The 18,170-nt window shown below is 22.5% G+C and overlaps 2 protein-coding genes across 3 annotated transcripts; one reads left to right on the forward strand and one right to left on the reverse strand.

The window, feature by feature from the left end:
• The first annotated feature begins 126 nt into the window (after positions 1-126).
• On the forward strand, positions 127-1,710 carry LOC127283010 (uncharacterized). The gene is made up of 3 exons (XM_051307644.1): positions 127-348; positions 617-1,099; positions 1,324-1,710. Exons 2-3 carry the CDS (start codon positions 632-634, stop codon positions 1,594-1,596), a joined length of 741 nt encoding a protein of 246 aa, XP_051163601.1. The 5' UTR covers positions 127-348; positions 617-631; the 3' UTR covers positions 1,597-1,710.
• A 5-nt stretch (positions 1,711-1,715) lies between these two features.
• LOC127282999 (hrp65 protein-like) lies at positions 1,716-17,957 on the reverse strand. 2 transcript variants are annotated; one of them, XR_007843279.1, is made up of 10 exons: positions 17,497-17,957; positions 17,106-17,279; positions 16,468-16,686; positions 16,004-16,305; positions 15,322-15,617; positions 14,855-15,045; positions 14,652-14,706; positions 14,398-14,417; positions 2,521-2,880; positions 1,716-1,864 (listed from the first exon to the last, which is right to left on the reverse strand). XR_007843279.1 is itself a non-coding variant. In XM_051307631.1 (9 exons), the coding sequence occupies exons 1-9, from the start codon at positions 17,758-17,760 to the stop codon at positions 9,000-9,002; spliced, it is 1,755 nt and encodes a 584-aa protein (XP_051163588.1). In that variant the 5' UTR covers positions 17,761-17,956; the 3' UTR covers positions 8,988-8,999. The 2 variants fall into 2 exon arrangements, 1 of the variants encoding a protein (XP_051163588.1); XM_051307631.1 differs by lacking the exons at positions 1,716-1,864; positions 2,521-2,880 and adding an exon at positions 8,988-9,233 and having other exon boundaries at positions 17,497-17,956.
• Between the last annotated feature and the right edge of the window lie 213 nt (positions 17,958-18,170).

Genomic DNA, 18,170 nt, shown 5'->3' on the forward strand with positions numbered 1-18,170 from the left:
CAAACCATTTTTAATTACAGTGAGTAGGCAAAAATTTTTTTTTGAAACTTGGGAATTCAGGTAAAAAATAACAATGACCATTAAGAAACTTGTCTCTCAAAATGAAAAGGGTCTAAAAGCTTAAGACATTAAAAGGGATAGAAATTCCTGCGGAAAATCAATGGTACGCAAAAAAAAAGAAGAAATTTTTTCATCTTCTGTTTCTATATTATAAAGGAACTAAATTTTTCTCAGGTAGTTGTGGCAAACGACAAACGAAGTCTTCAGTTCAACTTTTGCATTAGACGTGAGATCAGTGATCTTTAGTTTCAAAATCGAAAAAAAAAAATTTTTTTCTCCAATTCTCAGGTAAATATATTAAATTATTATTTTCATTTTCCTATTTATTAAAATTTATATTTAATTTTTCAAATATTTTTTTATTTTCAATTTAGTTCAGTAAAATAAAAATTAATAAATTTTCAAAAAAAAAAACAATTTATTTCTATTATCATTTTTTTTTATTTCTGTTTCTAATATTTATTTATAATTATTTATTTTCAAATTTTTAAATGCAAAATTCAAAAACAATTTTTTTTTGTTAAAAAAAATTTTTAAACAAAAATTTCCATTACAGAAAAACAATTTCACAATGAAATATTTTCTTCTTATGAGTTTGGCCCTTGTCAATTGTGTTTTTGGTGTCAAAATAAAAAGAGATGGTAATTCAGAAATTTCACAAAACTATGAACAAATGTCAAATAATAGAATTCCATTGGAAAATGGAAGAATATTTAGTCAAGAAGATTTATCATTTCCGGCACGATATTTTTATCCAACATATCCAGAATATACGGATTACAGATATCAAAATAATTATAATGCACCTGTGGCAAAATTGGCAATACCAGCGGAACAGCCAATTTCAAGTTGGACATCGGCGTGGACAAAATTAATTCCAATTTCAAGTTTTGCATTATTATATGGTGCAAAAGCGGGAATTTTCATTTTTAGCTTACTATTAATTCTTATTTTGGGAGTTATTTTTACCACAACAGTTTGCACATTCACGCCACTTTGTATGATTTCATTTCCTGGTCTTGCACTCACAAGAAATCAAGTAAGTGACAATTAATTATATTTGTTAATTTATTTTCTGACAATATTGAAAATATAAAATGACAAAATGCACAGTAAAAATTTATATTTTTATTCTTTATTTAAAGGAAATTTTTTTTCTACTTTTCTATTAATAATAAATAAATTAATTAATTAATAAAAACAAAAATTGAACAATAAATAAAAATAATAATGATAATTCATTGGTTAACATTCTATTTCTAGATAAAGGAACAAGTTGCCGAATTAGCAAGAAATTATATAACACCAGAGAGTCTTAATGCAGCGACAGTTCTCGTTCAGGAAGCTGTTGATAAATATACAAAAGTTGTGCCAGATGAAGAAAAAAATGAAACAACATCTTTTCAACCATTTCAACCAGCTTCATCAACCATTCAAACATTAATTTCAACCATTCAAGCGACGACATCATCTATTCAAATACCAAGTTCAACAAATGAAACAACAAGCACAACTGAATCTACAGTATTAGTTTAAATTTTCAATTATAATAGTCATTATTTTTCATTTTAATCTAGATAATTGTATAGTTAGTGTAAAATTTTAATAAATAAAGGCGTTTTTCATATAGTGTATAGACAAAAAAAACAATTAAATGATTATTATTATATAAGAAAATATATATTTCATTTTATTTTCAATATCACTTGACATTTTTTTCTCTCTTGCCAGGTACAATAAACTTAGTAAAAAAAATATTCAAAATATTCGTTCTCGAAAATCTGCTCAAGTTGAATTTTTATAACTGTAAAGATAATAATTAAAAAATTAATAATAATAATAATAATAATAATAATAATAAACACTTACAAAGAATAATAAACTAATTCCCAGATAAAAAGTTATTCGAAAGTTCAGAAAGTTTTTCTGATTGAATTATTAAATTCAAAAAGTAATTTTTAAAATAAAACATTTTGACAATTTTTTAAAACTAAAATAGAAATTTTGAGAAATAAAAAAATAATTTAAGAATTATTATTTTTTGATAGGAATAATTTGTTGATATTTAATTGGTAATTCTTTTAAATTCTCAACTTCTTCCACAATTTTTATTATTTTTCATCAACAATATAATTTTAAATTGTTTATTTTTTATTATTTTTTTAATTTAAAGTGATTTAATGAATCTTAAACTGTCATTATTACAAAATAATTTAAGTAAAATAGAGAAAAAAATATCCTTCTTTTTCAAACAATGGAATCGTATTGGATTTTAAAAAATTGTCTTTTTTTAAAAAATAAAAATTCTAAACTTCGAAAAAATCTAAAATAATTTTCATCATTAATACACAAAATTGTTGTCATTAATAACTTAAATTTCAATGAAATTAATATAACTTTTATCGATAATTATTTTAATAATAAAATATTCTCCAATATATCTGAAGAAGAAATATTTACCTTGAAAAAATTGAAGAAATTTTCACAATTCGCCTCTTTTGAATCATCATTATCATCATCAGGAATCCAAAAACTGTTGATAAAATCAGTCAAATGAATGTTCATTCATTCTGATGATTTTTTCATGATTTCTTTCACTTATTTTCATCTCATCTTCATTATTCATTAAAATATTTGAATTTTATGAAGAAAAACATTTTCAAGTTTTAGATCAACAGTTCCATATGATAAAGAATCTAAACGAACATTGACAGTGAATCCCTTTTGCATCTCATCAGCATCTTCATCTTCTTCTTCCTCTATTTCTTCATTGTCACTATCATCTTCATCATATTTCTTCTTGAAAATGATGGATTTATCCTAGAAATCAAAAATATTCCATTATATTACCATAAAAAAAACAATAAAAAATTTATAAGATGGTTTATTTATTTTTTTTAAAGGAGAAATCGTCAATGTAGAGATTTTCGATTAGAATTTAAAGATTAGACATCCATTGAAATTTAATTAATTGTTTATAGTATTTTTCTGAAAAATCGCATCTTTTGACATTTACCCCATTTAAAAAAATTGATAACCCCTTCACTCAATGATCATATATAAACATATTTAAAAAAAAGTTAAAAAAAAAATTAATTTTTTTTCTCGTTCAATTCAAACCTTTTTTTGTTTTTATTTATATACCTACGTTTTAACATTTATACTTAATGTTTTTCCAGTAAATTAAAAAAAAGACAAAAAAAAATTAACCAAATAAATGAATTTTACAAAAATGATATTTTAAATGTTTTAAAAATATCTCTCTTTGTAAATATTGTGTCTTATATTTCGGAATAATCAATTTAATTGATGTAGAATGTTCACAATCAATTTTTGTAGAACGAATGAGAAATTTTCGGCTAAAATTAAAGGGGCAAAAAAATGTAAATTTGTTATTTTATTTGTACTTCTCAAAATGAAGCAAATTTTAAAAGTTTAATATTCCCTATATAAATTAATAATCAAATGATTTTTTTCCCTTGTCAAGAAGTTTTATGTCTGAAAAAAAAATGCCTTCATACAAAGATGTAGAGTTGTTTTTTTTTTTTATAAAAGAAAATATAATTTAAGCAGCCCAGAAAAATAAATTAATCCCTGACAACCTTTTTTTTAAAAAATTTATTAGCAGAAAATTTGGTTGTCGTGGGTATTTTAAATAAACTCTGGACTGGCTCAGGATTAATATTTTTTTTTCTTTTTTAAATTATGTCAAGTTAAACTTTAAAAAAAAAAAATTCCCACAAATTCCCAAATTTCCTTCACACATTGAAATTTATACGATTCCAATTGTAGAAGATTAATTAATGTCCTATTTTCATATTTTAATTTCAATAATGTTTAATTATTTTTGTGCATTTAATTATTGTATTAAATTAAATTTATATATATACAATTAATATATCTTTGTAATATATAATTTCCTCACAAAGTAATTTTTAAATGTTCTAATTCTCTTGATTTCTCAGAGCCCGCACACCCATAATTAATATAAAAAAAATTATATATATATATAATATATATAATGTTTAATAACATTTTCACAAAGTTTACTCACCTTAGTGCAGCATTTCTTTTTTCTACTGGTTTCAAGAAAGTTAGCCTATGTGATTGCTGATTTCTTCTCCATTAAAAGATTCAATGTCGATCAAAAGCATAGAGTGAGAAATGTTAAAAATAATTTTTTTTTTTTTTCATTACAATTATTGGTATCTCTCTCACTCTCTTGTGTTATAAATCACAAAGATTCCTATATTGTTTCGATTTTTTTTGACATACAGAAAAATTTCAAACATTTTCTGTTAGTTAAAATTTTTTTGAAATAAATAAAATAATATTAATTTGAAAAAATGTAAAAAACAAAAGTAATAAAAAGTAATAAAATTTCAATCTACAAATTTCCAAAAATATAAATAAAAAATAAAAGAGAAATACTAAATAAAAACAAATATTAATACAAATAATGAAATAATATACAAATAAAAATGTACAAAAAAAAAAAAATAACTACCTACAAATAAAATCTAAATTTTAGCAAACAAAATTCAGATCTAAAATAAATTTATAATAAAGAAGAATTTGAAAAATTTGTATAAGAAACACAATTATAAATAATTAAAATAAAATCTATCACGGTTTACAATATTTTGACATTTAAATATCATAATTTCTTAACAATTATTTTTAAAAGTCAATTTGATTTTCTTATTAGTATTTTTTTTTTTTTTTAAATAATAATAATTTTAAAAGAGTCAAAGTTGAAATTTTTAGAAATAATTGAATTTCAAAAGATATTGTTAATTTTCAGAAAATAATTAAATTTTACAGAATTAAAAATAATTTATCAAATAATTTTTCAAATAATTTTGGGGTAAAATTTTTTAAAAGTAATTGAATTTTCAAAGATTTACAATTTAGATTTTTGAAATTAATTTCAAGTGATTTTTAATTTAAAATTTTTCATGATTTCTGTTAATAAAAAATTTATTAGAAATTATAGACAAAAATACAAATTTTTGCAAATAATTAAAATTTCAATTGATTTTGAATTAAAATTTTTTGGTAATTTTATTTGCTAATTTTTTAAAAATTATAAACAATTATTAAGTTTAAGTTTAAGATAATTGAATTTGTGAAGAATTTCATTAAAATTATAAAAAAAATAATTAATTTAGTGAAGAATTTTAGTACAAACTTTGTTAATAATTGAAATAAAGAAGATCTGCACTGTATACTAAAAAACGTATTAAAATTTTTTTTTTTTTTTTTAAATGTAAAAAAAAGTCGAAAACGACGTATGTATAATCTGAGGCTTGTAAAAGTAATAAAAATAATTGTTACCAGTTATTATTGTGAAAAGAATTTCTTTTTTTAATAATTATAATATTATAATTATATTACAGTATTTTAATATTATAATATAATTAAAATATTTTTGAAAATATATTTTACATGCAATTTTTGAAATACAGTCAATTTTATGGTTCAAAAATTTTATAATAAAATCCATGCTTATAAAAATATTTCTAATTTAAAATAAAATTTAAAAAAAATTATTTTATATATAATTTACTTCTTATCAAATTTACAAAATCTATTCAAAGAAGATTATTTTAGTAAAATTCAACACGTAAAAACAAATTTAGATTCACAAAGACACAACGGAGTTTAAAAAGGTAACTTAACAAATTTTGCAAGTTTTCTAATCGCACTAAAAAAACACTCTGTTTATCTCTTTTCTTAAGTACATAAATTAAATATAAAAAAAAAGTTTATAGCATAATTATAATTTATTTTGTTTAATAATTTTTTTTTTGTTCTCTTATGGAAAAATTCAATCTAATAATAATTAATTTCCCCTGCTTTTACCCATTTAAAGATTGTCTATATTATGAACTTGTCTTTAATGTCAATGACTATTTAGACAATTTCATTTTTTTTTTCACTTAAATAAAACGCAAAGATTTATTATATAAAATAATTCAATTTTAGTTCACTTATAGCCAAAAGGCTGACCCTTGAACCTGGAAACAAACTATGACGATTAAAAAATACGAGAATTAATTATAAGAACGATTAAATTTGTATGGAGAATTTTGAAAAATAAATTTTTCAACTATATCATAGAATTAGATAATCGACAAAATTTTCACCAATTCGTAGAAATTGGAAATATGTAAAATGCAAAAACAATTACAAAATATAAAAAATAAAAAAAAAATTCTCTAATACAACATCCGGAAAAAATACAATTTTAGCAATAATTTCCTACAATTCAAAAAATTGAAAAAATAATAAAAAAATTTTTTGAAAGGAATTTAAAAATAAAAAACTGCATTTGCATTTAAAAGCAGTTTGAACGTGAAAGAGTAAGTGTAATAAAAAAAAATTAATTAACTTACTTCTTTCAACGAATAATTTTGATAAATTTGCAATTATTTTTGGCATTGATATTATATATCAAAAACAATACAAATTTAACAAAAAAAAAAAAATATTTAGTTTAAATATCAATTATTTTTTTTACAAATAGTCTGGACTCCTTAATAATTCATATACGTCGCAGTCATTAATTGGTTCAATAGATAGATGTTTATTCAATGATATTACAATAGGTTTCATAACTTTTTACGGCCTTTCATTTAAATTGGTTCAATATTTTATAGCTTAAATCTAAACTGTTATAATATATATATATTATTTAAATATTATTGAAAAAAAGAAGAAAAATCTTTACAATTAATTATTAAATTTATGGTCATTTCATTTTTAAATTAAAAAAAAAAACCCCATTTCAAGCTCAACGTAAATTTTCAATTTGAAATATAAAACACAAACTTTTTTTTTCTTTTTTTTTTTTTAATTTACATTATGAAAGAAATTTTTACAACTTAAAAAAATGTGCAATAGTAAAAAAAAAATAATAAATTTGTAAGATGATGGAAAATTTTCTAAACGAAAAAAAACGAATTTTTCAATTTATCAAAAAAAAATAATATGCGCCTAAATTTGTATTAATGAATAATTTATCACAATTACGTCAAAAATAAATAACGAAATGAATATTAATTCTAAAAAGATAAAAACAAAAAAAAAAATATAATAAATGGTAAATTATTACAACCTTTTTGCGTTATGAGCTTGAAAAAAATATCTTTTTCTCTCTATAATGAAAAATGTGAAAAATATTTGAAATCATCATCCCTATTCAGTAGAAATACTGAAAATATGATCATTTTAATAAGTGCACAATTAAATCGTAACTAATTACGAGCGATTGTCGATCAAAATTAAAAAAATTCAAGAGTACACAATTACGAAGACAAATAAAAAATGAATATTTATAACGAAGTTTCCGTTCCTCATAATTCGAAAATTCAATAATGCCTATTTAGTGAAAGAAAGAAAGAAAAAAAAAACTATCGCAAGTACATACTATAAGTAAAAAAATTATTATTGCATTTAAATTTTAATTAATCACTCAAAATTAATTTTCAAATCTTGCGTAATTAATTAATAAAATCATTTTCACTATATAATTATTAAGAAGGTTCGGCGAAATTTCAACCCAAAGAAAATTAATATTGTTTCGTGTGAATTAATTTTCTTTTTAATTTTTTAGAAAACAAATAATTTATTAATCCTAGTTTTTAAAATAAAACTCGAAGTTTTCGAAAAAATTAAAAATTTCAACTTCTTTCACAATTTCTATTATTTTTCATTGCTGATTTCTTTTATAAACTTTTTTCATGATTCTGAATAATCAAAAGTATGGATTTTAAAATTTTTCAGGGTGTCTAACAAGGATTGAGAAAAAAATTCCCTGACTTTTCCCTGACATTTTTTTTATTTTTCCCTGACTTTTTAATAACTTTATTTCTGATTTTTTTTGGACAAAAATATGGTTATTGACATATTTAACAATAAATTAATTTCTAATGGTAGTAACAAATGGTAATAAAAACCATTCAAGTTTTTTTAGATTAAAAAATTTTTTAATTTACAAAAAATTTTAATTTTTTTAGAAATTTACAGAAATTTCCCTGACTTTGAATGAAATTTTTTGAAATTCCCTGACTTTTCCCTGACTTCCCTGACCGTTAGACACCCTGATTTTTTCGAAAAATAAAATTTTTGAAAAATATGAAAAAATTATAGTTAAAAACTACTTTTTTTAAATTTTCACACTGAAATTTTAGGTTCTGAAAAAAAATGTCAAAAAAAAAAAAATTGTTAACCCTAAACAGGGTCAATTTTTTTTTTATTTTTCATTGATAAATTTTTTCTAAGCTTTTATTTGTGATTCTGAACAATCAATATAATTTTAGAACCCAAATAATGATAGAAAAAAAATTTAACACACCTAAAAAATATTTATTTCAATAAGTTTGAAATTTCACAGGTCCCTACCCCCAAAAATAATTGTATCTTTTTATGTGAGTATAATCTTTTTAAAAAAATTATTTTTAAAAATTATTTTCAAAAATAATTTCTCAAATTTTTACCTATTTGATACAATTAACAACTAGAGAAGTTTTAATTTTTAAATGGTTATCGAATACAAATTTTAATAATTATTACCTATTAATTAGTTTTTAATTAATTAAGAAAAAAGATTGCTATATTTTTTTTAAACGATGATTATTTTTTTTTTCAATATTCTACTTCACAAAAATTCTGAAAAAGTATATAATTCCTAAATTCGAAAAAATAATTTTCGATTTGAAAAAAAAAAAAAATATATTTTAATTTGTGAGAACACAAAAAATATTATAATTTGCAGATTTGAACAAAAAAAAAAAATATTTTAATTTGTGAGAACACAAAAAATATTATAATTTGCAGAGTTGAACTACGAATAGTAATATTGATATTTAATATCAATATAATATTTTTAATGTAATTTCTATTATCCATAAAAGAAGAATGTATTTTTTTTTTTTTTAATAACGTCGGCGTTTATTTGGAAAATCATCATTTCGATTACGATCATTGCCCCCTTGCCAACGTCCTCCACTACCACCGTTATTACCACCACGTCCACCTCCGCCACCACCACCCATATTACCTCCCCCCATTTCTACCCGCATATCCATCAAATCCATTATTTGGCCATGATCATCTCTGTAACCCCCACGATTGTTACGATCATATGATTCCATAAAGCTTTTTGGGTCCTAGACATATTGATATTTGTTTATCAATATATACAATGTAATCAGAATGCCAATACCGCAAAATGTGTGTGTTTTTTTTTTGTTTTTTGTTTTTTTTATAATGGTTTTTCAGGGTGAGATCGTCCATGTTTGACAGCAGCACAGGTCATCATCAAATAACATAGAAAAGAAACGGGAAAAACTGTTAGATATTTCAATAATACAAAAATATTCACTATTAATTCGTCATTAATTCACTTCCGATGAAACAACAACAAATTGTTTTCAATTTCAATTTTTTTTTTTTTTTAATATTTCATTAATAATAATAATTAATCAGACCAAGTAAGCCCAATGCATAATATTTAATTTATTGATTATAACGAAATAATCTCAAATATTAATTTCGATTCTTGAATTCTTCAAGAATAGAATATAATTTTGATGCATTAGAATTTAATATTAATAGGGTAAGTGCATCAATTATGGCGCGTTCATAAAAAACATCAATTATTACTATTATATTTAATATAAATGTTGCTAAATGATTTTAAAAAAAATTATTTTAATCTTTTTTTTTGATACAATTACTAATAAAGATGCACATTGAAACAATTATTAATTTTATTATTTGAGATCAAATTTTTTTTTCCCTCGCCGTAATTGAAACATTTTGAATATTTCCCTTGGCTCCAATTACGGTTGGCAAAGTATCTTCAAAATACACGTATTTTTGGTCACCGTAATTGATACACCAAAACTGATTCGATTTAATTTCTCATATTTGTTTAAATAATCGATTTTTATAAAAGTTAAATTTTTTTTTTAATATCTAAATAGGAGGAATAGGAGAAATTTGATTTGAAAAGAGGGGAAAAATAGGGTAAAATCTAAATGTATATTTTCCTTAACCAAAAATGTTTTTAAGTTATTTTAAATTACGTGAGATTTTCCCAGTATAGTAATTAATTTTTTTTTTTTTTTTAATGTAATTTTCAATATTTTATAAAAATATGAATTGCATACAATAAACGCTTTCTATTTTTTAAACTTATTTTAAAATTAATTTTCCACAAAATGAAAATTACTTTTAAACAAATTTTTTTCTTTGAAAAATGCAAATACAGTGGAACCTCAATTATCCGAACCCCTGTTATCCGTACCTTCTGTTATCCGAACTTCTATTATCCAAACTTTTTTTTGTCTTTTCATTTTATTAATGTTTTTTTATACCTTAATTATTATTTTATATTATTTATTTAATTTAATATAAATATTTATGTCCATTTAAAATATTATATTATATTAAATATACACTGAAAAAAAATTATTTGATTAAAATACTCGATTACTTGACTATTATCAAATAAATATTATTTGGTTCAAGTAAATATTTATTTGATAATACTCAAGGAATCAAGTATTTGAATCAAATAAATTTTTTTTCAGTATATATAGTTTAACTGTGACATTGTTTTACTTTAATTATATATATATAAAAACATTGGAAATTTCTATTATCCGAACCCGGTTCTGTCTAAGTTAGTTCGGATAATCGAGGTTCCATTGAAATTTTTCATTTTATCAAACCAAAAATCGTCTTTTAAAATATACAAAACTTGATTTTATTCAATATTTTTCAAAGAAACTGAAATTTTTAATTTATTTAAATTAAATTTTAAAAATAATTTTCTGTTAAAAAAAGAATTTCAATATTGCGAAAAATTTTAAAATTGTCCTCGTTCGTGACTCCGGGTTCGGCAAAGAGCGGAATTAAAAAGTTTTACTTTTGAATAAATATTTTGAAATATCAAGTTTCAAGCGAATTTGGTAAATTTTAAAAATTTTTGATCAAACATTTTGAATTTTTCAAAAACTACATAAAATTTAGATTCAGCGACCCCAAAAATCCCCAAGTACCAAAATTTAAACGAATTGAATCAATTTTTAAAATTTTCCACTATATTGGGCCCGACATTTTCATTCATTGACACTCAAATCGAATTATGTTTAGTATTTTTTTTTCTAAGGTGGACATATATATATATATGTCCAAACTCACAAAAGTTGCACGACTTTTTTCTAGACATATATATGGGCCATGGACTGTCAAGGAGTTAAAAGTGTAACACTTTCCCCAAATTTCCCTATAATTAAAATTGTAAACGATATTTCACGTTAATTTAAAAAATTTTTATAATTCGATTTAAAATTTACTCAATTGAATGATAAAATTATTCAATTAAAATTTTGTATTTTTCATCCAGTATATATAATTAATATATTAATTTTACAGGAATAAGACTGGAAATTTAGTTTTTATAAATATTTATTAGAGACGTTTCGGCAGCAACGTTGCTACCCTCTTCAGTCTATATAAATTTATCAAACATTATAAACTTAAATTTAAATTAAAATTAATTTAATAATAATAAATATCTATCTCTGTCAATAATACATGTATGTCTCTAATAAATATTTATAAAAACTAAATTTCCAGTCTTATTCCTGTAAAATTAATATAGATAAAATTATTATCACTTTCACAGGTTTATTATAGAAGAAAAATAAATTAAGAATTAAAAAAAGAATTAAAGTTCTAGCTATTATTAATTTTCTTCTATTTTCATTAAAAAAAGATAAAATTAATATTCTGTCAAAAAAAAAAAAAAAAAAAACAGATTCAAAAAATCATTTTTCATCAGTTACTAATTGTCATAATTCTGAATTATTAATTAAAATGAAAAAAATAATTGTATTTATACAAATTATAAGATTTAATTTCATCACATAATATGCATCGTTTTATTTAAAAAAAAAATTGTTTAATAAAAATTTATTGACATTTCTTTCTTGCCAAATAACACAACTAACAGCGAATAAATGTTATTAATTTTTTAAGTTGGGCATTACTTGATCAGATTTAAGAAATTTATAAATTTTATTATCTAATTATCAATATTGTTTATTAATATTGATTTAATTTCTTTGATATTATTTAAAATTATTTACAAGTTGATTAATTAAAATAGGATTTCATTTTTAGAGTTGTAAATCATAAAGAGAAATTATGTTTTTATATTGAAATTTTTACTTGTTTTAGAGAATATGTAAAATTTCTTGTAAAAATAAATGTTTTAACATATAATTTTCGAAAATCGAATATATTAATTTTTTAAACAGAAATTTCAATTATCGTCAATTTTAAATTGAATTTTTTTGAATTTCAAAAACCAAATAAAATAAATTTATCAGTTAAAAAGTTAAAATAGTGTAAATTAAGTAAAAATAGTATAAATATTTTAACAACTTTTGCAATTTTTGTTAAAAAATAATTTAATTTAAAAAAAAATATATAAATTATGTAAGAAATACTAAGAAATTTTTTAGTTTAACTTTAAAGAAATTAAAACTAAATTTTAATTAAAATTTTTAATTATCTCTCTTTATAAAAATAATAATAAAAATCATTTATTAATTTATTAGTAATTAGGTTAATGTTTTTTTTTAAATATTTAATATTTTTCCTATACTTTCGTTTATAATACCTAGTAAAATTTAATTTTTTCCTATGCAAATTTTTCATTTTTAAGCAGTTTAGAAAATAATCATGTTCACGTAGATAATAAATCTAAGTGGAAATATATATTAAAAAAAAAAAAAAAAAAAAAAAAAAAAAAAAAAAAAAAAAAAAAAAAAAAAAAAAAAAAAAAAAAAAAAAAAAAAAAAAAAAAAAAAAACAATAATTCTTTCTTATTCTCAAATAATGTTTAAGATTTCACAATACGGCTCATACGTGAGTAATATTAGACTTTTTTATTCCCTATTTTTTGTTGTCATTTTAAATGATAATTTTTTGTTTTCAATTTAGTAATTTCAAACATACGCGACAACAGGGTGTCTAGTGAATTTTTATTTTAAAATTCCCGGCAAAATCCCGGATTTCCCGGAATTTAAGACACAGTTTTCCCGGATTTTCTTAAATTGAAATTGTACAATACTATGTTTTAATAATACCTTGGAAGTTACATGAGTAACTAATAAAATTATATTTGTATAATTTTGTTACTATTAAAAATGGAAAAGCATTTTTTCTGTTTCGGAAGTAATTTTAATTTGTATAATTTATTAAAATATACTTTTTACAATTTTTTAATGAAATAAGCTTAGGATTAAGCATGTAAGACAAGTTTTTAATTAATTATTACGAAAATACCGTAAATCGCAGTATTTTTTCAATTTCAAATAACTTAGTAAATCTATCAAGTTGAAGTAACATTCATAATTTAACAAAAAATCACCTAGGTCACAAACGACCCAGGTCGGGATTCGAAGGGTTAGCATTACTAAAAAGAAATTTGTCTTCAAAACATATTAAATTTTTTAATGCAAAGATTTTGTGAGAATTTTTTCCAAGTACTTTTTCATTTAATTATAATATTTCCATCTGCACAACAGAAATAACTTTAATTTTTCCCAACTATTTTTTTTCCTCAATTTCGAAGTTTTTAGAATATAAGAAAAAATTTATGGAATAATATTGACAAGTTACCTTAATTTTATGAAAAATTACCTTTTAAGTAAAATTGCAAATTTGAAAAACTTCATTATTTTTTTAATTACTTGCAATTTAATAAAACACTGCAATTTGCACTGCTTTTGTAATAAATTACAAAAAATATATTATTAATACAATATATTGCTAAAAAAAAGGATATCAGATACGAGTATACCAATAAAAAATTTTCTACGAAAATTTAAAAATTAAATATATTTTTCTAATATTTTCTAAAAATCTACAAATTTCCCGGATCTGTTTACTAATTCCCGGCAATTTCCCGGTTTTTTTCATGACTCAAAAAATTCCCGGCAAAATCCCGGATCGCTAGACACCCTGGACAACTTTGAGCATACTCAAAGTTACGAATTATTATTGATTTGATAATTGGATCCCGATTGTGTAAAAAAAAAAATGAAAACGGTTTAATTCTAAAAAGTATACTCCATTAAATCGGAATGCATTATTATGCATTTTTTCAGCATCTTAAATTAGTCAAGTCCCTTGAATTTGTGAATTTATGAATATTATACGAAAATGTTACACTAGGTAACATAATTTTCAAATGAAATGTTTATATGATATTAAAAAATGCAAGTATGAAAATAAGAAAAATGAGTACGTTACCACTGGTAAGTTGCCTGCAGCTGAAAGAATAAATAAAAACATTTCGTTAATTAACCACTATATAAATAATTATAAAATTATTAAGATAAAAATAATTTTTTTTTTTTTCACAAAAATTAAATTAAATTTGATCAATAAACGTTATAATTTTGAAAAAATTCCTTTTATCAAAATTTATAAATTAATATTAATTTATTTCGTATACATATTTAATTTCTTGTAAATTTTGTATATAAATGAAATAATCAACTCACCATCATCATTGTTACTAACTGAATCGTAATTTTTTCCACCTCTCATTGCTTGTTCCTGCAATGAATAAAATGAGAAAAATAATTGTCAATTTAATTTAATGACAAAGTGGAATAATTTTTAACTATATTTGCGAGGAAAAACATTTTAATATAATAGTAATTTTTTAAATTAATTATTAATTTCCTGTTTTGAAATTTATTACCTGCATAAATAGATTATTTTCTTGTTGTCTTCTGTGCAGTTCTTCTTCTTGCTTTCTAATGCGCATAGACATTTCATCTTGTTGTCTTCTTCTCATTTCTTCTTCGCGTGTTCTTTGTTCTTCAGCTTGTCTCTCCTTCATTTCCCATTCTCTCTTTTGTCTATCTCTGTCAGCTTCTCTCATGCGTAATTCTGAGAGAAAAATGTAATAAATATGTTTATTTAATATATACATTAAAAATGAAAAAATTTTAATTACGAAAATAAAATGTTTAACTTTTTTTTCTATTATAATTTATTATTTTAATTTCTAATTATTATAATAAGTGTCCGTCCGCATGAATAATTCTAATTATTATTATAATTTCTAAATTTTTTCAAATACAATAAATTTAAAAATCAATTGCTATTAAGAAAGAAATATAATTTAATACATATATATATAAAAATTCTAAAAAAAATCCTTACGTTCTCGAAGGACTTCAGTTTCGTGCTCGTATCTGGCGAATTCCATCTGAGCTTCCAGCTTCTCTTCTTCCATTACCATCTCTCTTTTCAATGCTTCCTCCTTTTGCTTGTACAACTCGTGTAATTGTTTCCATCTTGTGCCATATTCATGCTCAAAACTACCAATCTGAGCAAAACGAGGTCCAACTTCGCGAGATGAATAAAAATCTGGATGTTTCTTTGGTAAATTTTTGTCAGGATAACCGTCAATATCGTCTTGTGGTTCGAAAATTTCAGCCACCACTGGTCGTAATGATCTAATTTACAAATAAAATAAATAAATAAATATTTTATGATAATATTTTATTTTTTCTCCGTCTATATGAGCCAAAAGTTCTGAACGAAATATTTTTTTCAATCTATAAATTATTTAAAAAAAAAAAAAATTATAATGGCAATGTAAAATAAAACAGTAAATTAAATTATTAAATTAATAACTTCTTTTTTCTTTCTTTCTTCTAACTTTTTTCTTTTAGGTTATTTAAAAAATATTTTGTAATAAAATTCGTAAAGAAGTTTATAAAAAAAATTTCGTTCATTTGAACGTTCAAAATTTTTGGCTCATGCGTTTATAAATTTTTAAAAAAAAAATTACTGCTGTAATGGAAAATTAAAAAATTTGAATAAATTTAATAAAACTTACGCGGTGAGGAAGTAACAACCATCTGTACATTTTCTAATTGCTTGTTGTGCGCATGGTTTTCTAGCAAATTCAACGATACCTTCACCTGATGATTTGCCTCTTTCATCGACTATTACAATAGCACGTTCAATATCACCAAAAACACTAAATGCACGTTCAAGAAGTTCATTTGAAACCCATGGTGTAAGATTCTTAACTTTAACAGTCACTGAGCTTGGAGCAAATCGTACTTTTAAAGCGCGACCTTTACGAGGCGATGCATCTAATTCACGCTTTGCTTTTTCAGCATTCAAACGATAGTCCTATATAATAAATTATAAAAGCAAATTTTACTCTACTATTACGAATAAAAACAAAATTTACATTTATATTAAAAATTAAATATAAAAATAATTTTAACAAAAATTCTAAATATATTTATAAATTAATTTTTTATTATTATTAATATAAAAAAAATAACTTACCATTTTTAAAAACGCAAAATTCTTTTCTTTGTTAATGAAAATTTCAGAAACTTCACCATATGGCGAAAATAATTGTTGAATTTCCTCATCTGTCACGTCATTGGTCAAGTTTCCCAAATAAAGACGATTTCTACCGGAGAATTTCTTCTCCGTTGTGTCTTGTGGCGGTAATTCATGTGTTGGTCCATTTAAACTCATAATACGATCCAATAATCGATCCTGAATAAATATAATAATGAATAATCAATGTTTTGAAATAAAATTATTATTTATTATTTCTATTTATTATTAGTATTATTTCTGTATTGTTCTCGTAATTTGCCGTTGAATTGTTCATTAATTATAAATCAAGAAAAAGAAAAAAAAAGAAAAATTGGACGGATAGTAAAAATAAAAAGTTAGTCCAACTTCTTTTTATTGCAACTTTAAATAAAAATATAATTTTTCTAACTGAAAAAACTATTTTTTTTAGTAAAAGTGTAAGTAATTTAAAATTTAACAAAATTCTTTACACTTGCAATGAAACAAATTTTTTTAAAAAATTCGAAAATATAGGGCTAAATTTTCTTTCGATTCGAGCCTTCCATGAAAAAAAAAAAAAAATTAAAATGCTATTTAAGAAAAATTTTTAATCTTACGTCTTGCGAACGATTCATCATATTTCCTCGATCACCTCCAGGACCACCAGGACCTCCTCCACCACCTCCTCCTCGTCCTCTACCACGCATTCCACCACGACCACCCATATTATTACCTCCCCCCATTCCTCCCATTCCCTCAGAATTTCCACCATCCATTCCGTCATTCATTTTCTGTAAATAAATTTATAATTTAAAAACAAGTGTATTTAAAATTTTTTGATTAAGTAAATTAAATTTATGGGGCATTCTATGGGAAATTTTCATTGAAAATTTTTTTTTATCCGAAACATTTTTTTTCGAAATCTATATGAAAAATATATTGACATTAATAAAAATATTTTATTAAAAAATCATTAATTATTTTCTAAAAAAAAAAAGAAAAACTCACCATTCCATCGTTTCTTCCACCTTGTCCTCCACCGCGACCACCGGAGAATCGAGAACCACCTCTACGATGTCCTCCAGGACCTCCTCCTCCACGGCCGCCGACGCCGCCGACGCCGCCGCCACCACGTCCACCTCCAAATCCTTGATTTCCAGGTCCTCCACCACCTCCTGGACCAGAGTGTGCGTTATCATTATTACTTTTCTCCTTTGCATTATTCTGTTGAGCTTGAGGTGCACTATCTTGAGATGCGTTATCTTCACCCATTTCGTATATACAAAATAACCTTCCTACTCAAAGGTTAATTGTAAAAAAATCACGATAAAACTGATTCACTACTGATGGCTTTTGAAAACAACAATTACTAAATATTAAAATACAAAATGACAATCAATTGAAAGCATTAACAGTATGTGATTGTCACTTATCACAAATACAATGGCGTCTTATCGCGTCTTACAGTGTTGCCAATATGACGGTATTTACAAATTCTGATCTAAACGGCGGCGGGAAATTTGACAGTTAAAAAAAAATTGTCAATTATAATTATATAATCATTTAAAATTATAATTGTATTTTATACATCCGAGTGAAATATAAAATTCTTTAATTACACTGTTAACTCTTTAAATTAATTAACATTTTAATCAAAAATCTTTTTGATTGCAGCGCTCTAC

The sequence above is a fragment of the Leptopilina boulardi genome, unplaced genomic scaffold (assembly GCF_019393585.1).
Source record: "Leptopilina boulardi isolate dan_hultmark-lab unplaced genomic scaffold, ZJU_Lbou_2.1 LbouV2_116, whole genome shotgun sequence".
In the NCBI taxonomy this organism is placed as follows: domain Eukaryota; kingdom Metazoa; phylum Arthropoda; class Insecta; order Hymenoptera; family Figitidae; genus Leptopilina; species Leptopilina boulardi.

Bases quoted from the DNA above. Each gene is read 5' to 3' on its own strand.
- LOC127282999 (XM_051307631.1), bottom strand. From the start codon at position 17,760: ATGGGTGAAGATAACGCATCTCAAGATAGTGCACCTCAAGCTCAACAG. The intron at 16,306-16,467 runs GTAAGTTATTTT...TTTATTATATAG, and splicing joins ATTTTGCGTTTTTAAAAATG to GACTATCGTTTGAATGCTGA. The intron at 14,418-14,651 runs GTGAGTTGATTA...TTATTCTTTCAG, and splicing joins AGTTAGTAACAATGATGATG to CTGCAGGCAACTTACCAGTG.
- LOC127283010 (XM_051307644.1), top strand. From the start codon at position 632: ATGAAATATTTTCTTCTTATGAGTTTGGCCCTTGTCAATTGTGTTTTT. The intron at 1,100-1,323 runs GTAAGTGACAAT...TTCTATTTCTAG, and splicing joins TTGCACTCACAAGAAATCAA to ATAAAGGAACAAGTTGCCGA.